The 2,111-nt window shown below is 47.7% G+C and overlaps 1 protein-coding gene across 1 annotated transcript; it reads left to right on the top strand.

Annotated features, from left to right (window-relative positions):
* The first annotated feature begins 611 nt into the window (after nt 1-611).
* On the top strand, nt 612-1,499 carry LOC135610157 (non-specific lipid-transfer protein 1-like). The gene is made up of 2 exons (XM_065104311.1): nt 612-1,010; nt 1,304-1,499. The coding sequence occupies exons 1-2, from the start codon at nt 670-672 to the stop codon at nt 1,311-1,313; spliced, it is 351 nt and encodes a 116-aa protein (XP_064960383.1). The 5' UTR covers nt 612-669; the 3' UTR covers nt 1,314-1,499.
* The last annotated feature ends 612 nt before the right edge of the window (nt 1,500-2,111 follow it).

Raw genomic sequence — 2,111 nt, forward strand, 5'->3', positions numbered from 1 at the left:
GCATCATCTGTGCGAGAGACTTGGATTACTTTCTCGTCAGTGAGCACGGTCAGTCACTCGAGTGTTTGTTCATGCAGGCATGTCAGTATGTGCACGTCACTGTATGATTGCCGTGATCGATAGATAGATGACTCCGAACACCATTCATTAATCGTGGGGAAATTAATTCATTAGTCTCTGTTGGCACATTTATTTGGTGCTCACAGTGTTTCCACCTAAGATGATGTGCCTACGACATGTATCGCTACGCCCGTGCTTGCTTGTCGTCTATTGTTCTTTTTCTTTTATTCAACACCATGACAAGTCCCAAAATAACATTCACTGGCTGCCGATTTAGTTCCCAATAATTATAATTTAAATTGACTTATTAAGGATTAATTCAATTGATTTTTACAGCGAATGGATGATTAGGCACGTGACGTCACATTCATTCATCCCTCCCTCCCCCGTGGGTTGATGGATGGATGGATGGATGATTAGGCACTGCCCCGCACATTGCCCTCCCTCCAACAGCCAACCACTCGCAGTCATTAGTTGTACGTTACGACACCCCGAGCCTCTCTCTCTCTCTCTCTCTCTCTCTCTATAAAACCATCCGCACCGTTGTGGATTGGGAGACGTACGTCCCACTCCGTAGCCGTTGCTTTTACTATCAGCGTGTGATCTGCCATGGCGCGCTCCGGTGCTCTCCTGGTTCTTGGGCTGGCCCTCCTCCTCGGCACCGCACCGCATGTTACCCAAGCCATCACATGCGGCCAGGTCACGTCTGACCTGAGCCCATGCATCCCCTACGCCACCGGCAAGGGGTCGCTGACCTCCGGTTGCTGCAACGGGGTGAAGAGCCTCAACAGCGCCGCGAAAACCTCGGCCGACCGCAAGACTGCTTGCACCTGTATCAAGTCCCTCGTTTCCCGGTTCTCCGGTGCCAATACCGGCGTCGTCTCCGGCATCCCGGGCAAGTGTGGTGTCAGCATCCCCTACACCATCAGCCCCTCCACCGACTGCTCCAAGTGAGTGTTCTTCAATGCTATTATCCAACTATAATGCTATTATCCTGCAAGCTCCTTCTCATCAGATGCTCCACGCATACATATTTTCCTCATTCTCCAAGCTATCTCATCTCCTTTTATCAGCCGCTCCTTTGGGTAGAATAATTCCTCGTAGCTCTTATCTATATGTCACAGTTAGTATCCTCCTTAATATCGACCATATCAAAGATAGATAGAAGACTCTCCTTTTCCAGTTTCCAAAGGACACACCGCTAATTCAGCTTTTTCTTGGTCATTATTAATTGCTTCCGCAGGGTGAACTGAGATCATCTTCGGACGTGGTGGTTAACTACTAAGTACTGTGTACAATAAAGATGGGAGTGCAGGGAGCGCTGCTCGTCGCCGATGTAGCTTTGTTCTTATGTTTCTGAGCCTCCCACCGCTATGGTGGGGTGGGTTTCACTGCCGTGCTTGCCGTGACGTATAACGATATATCATGTTGTTTTGTCATCCCATACTGACCGTGATGCAACGGACTCGGTGCTCATCTCCAGATGTGGTTGCCATACGTATACAGGTCGACGCGATCGCCGATGGCACGATACAGGCACTGCACTGCCAAAGGCTGTGACAGCGATCTTAAGACGCAAGAATCTCTCTCGGTTTCACCTCATCCATCCATGATCGATCGAAAAGAGATAAAAAGCAAATTTAATCGACCGACCTACGGAGGAGTCGATGGAGGAACGGGTCCTCGCAAGTCGCAATACCAAAAGAAACACTAAGCTCTAACATTTTGCATACATCACAACATGCAATAACTCTTCTTTACATAATCACAAATCATGACTAGACAACTCTCGAAAACGATTCTTTTTCAACATAAAGCTTAAATTTCCGAATGTAAGAATGTGTCAAGGTCTACTAACAGCGTGACATAGATTTGGGGTAGTCTTGTAAGAATGAAAAGTTAGTTAGAGAAGCCAATGGGGGGCGGCTTCACTAGAACACCACTGATTCAATAGATTTTCCTTCCTTCTCATACCAAGAGCGAGAGACAGAGAGAGAAGATGACAATCATCGTCGGTTGGGTGCACATTTTAGATCGACGATGAACTCCTC

Source organism: Musa acuminata, chromosome BXJ2-4, assembly GCF_036884655.1.
Source record: "Musa acuminata AAA Group cultivar baxijiao chromosome BXJ2-4, Cavendish_Baxijiao_AAA, whole genome shotgun sequence".
In the NCBI taxonomy this organism is placed as follows: Eukaryota; Viridiplantae; Streptophyta; class Magnoliopsida; order Zingiberales; family Musaceae; genus Musa; species Musa acuminata.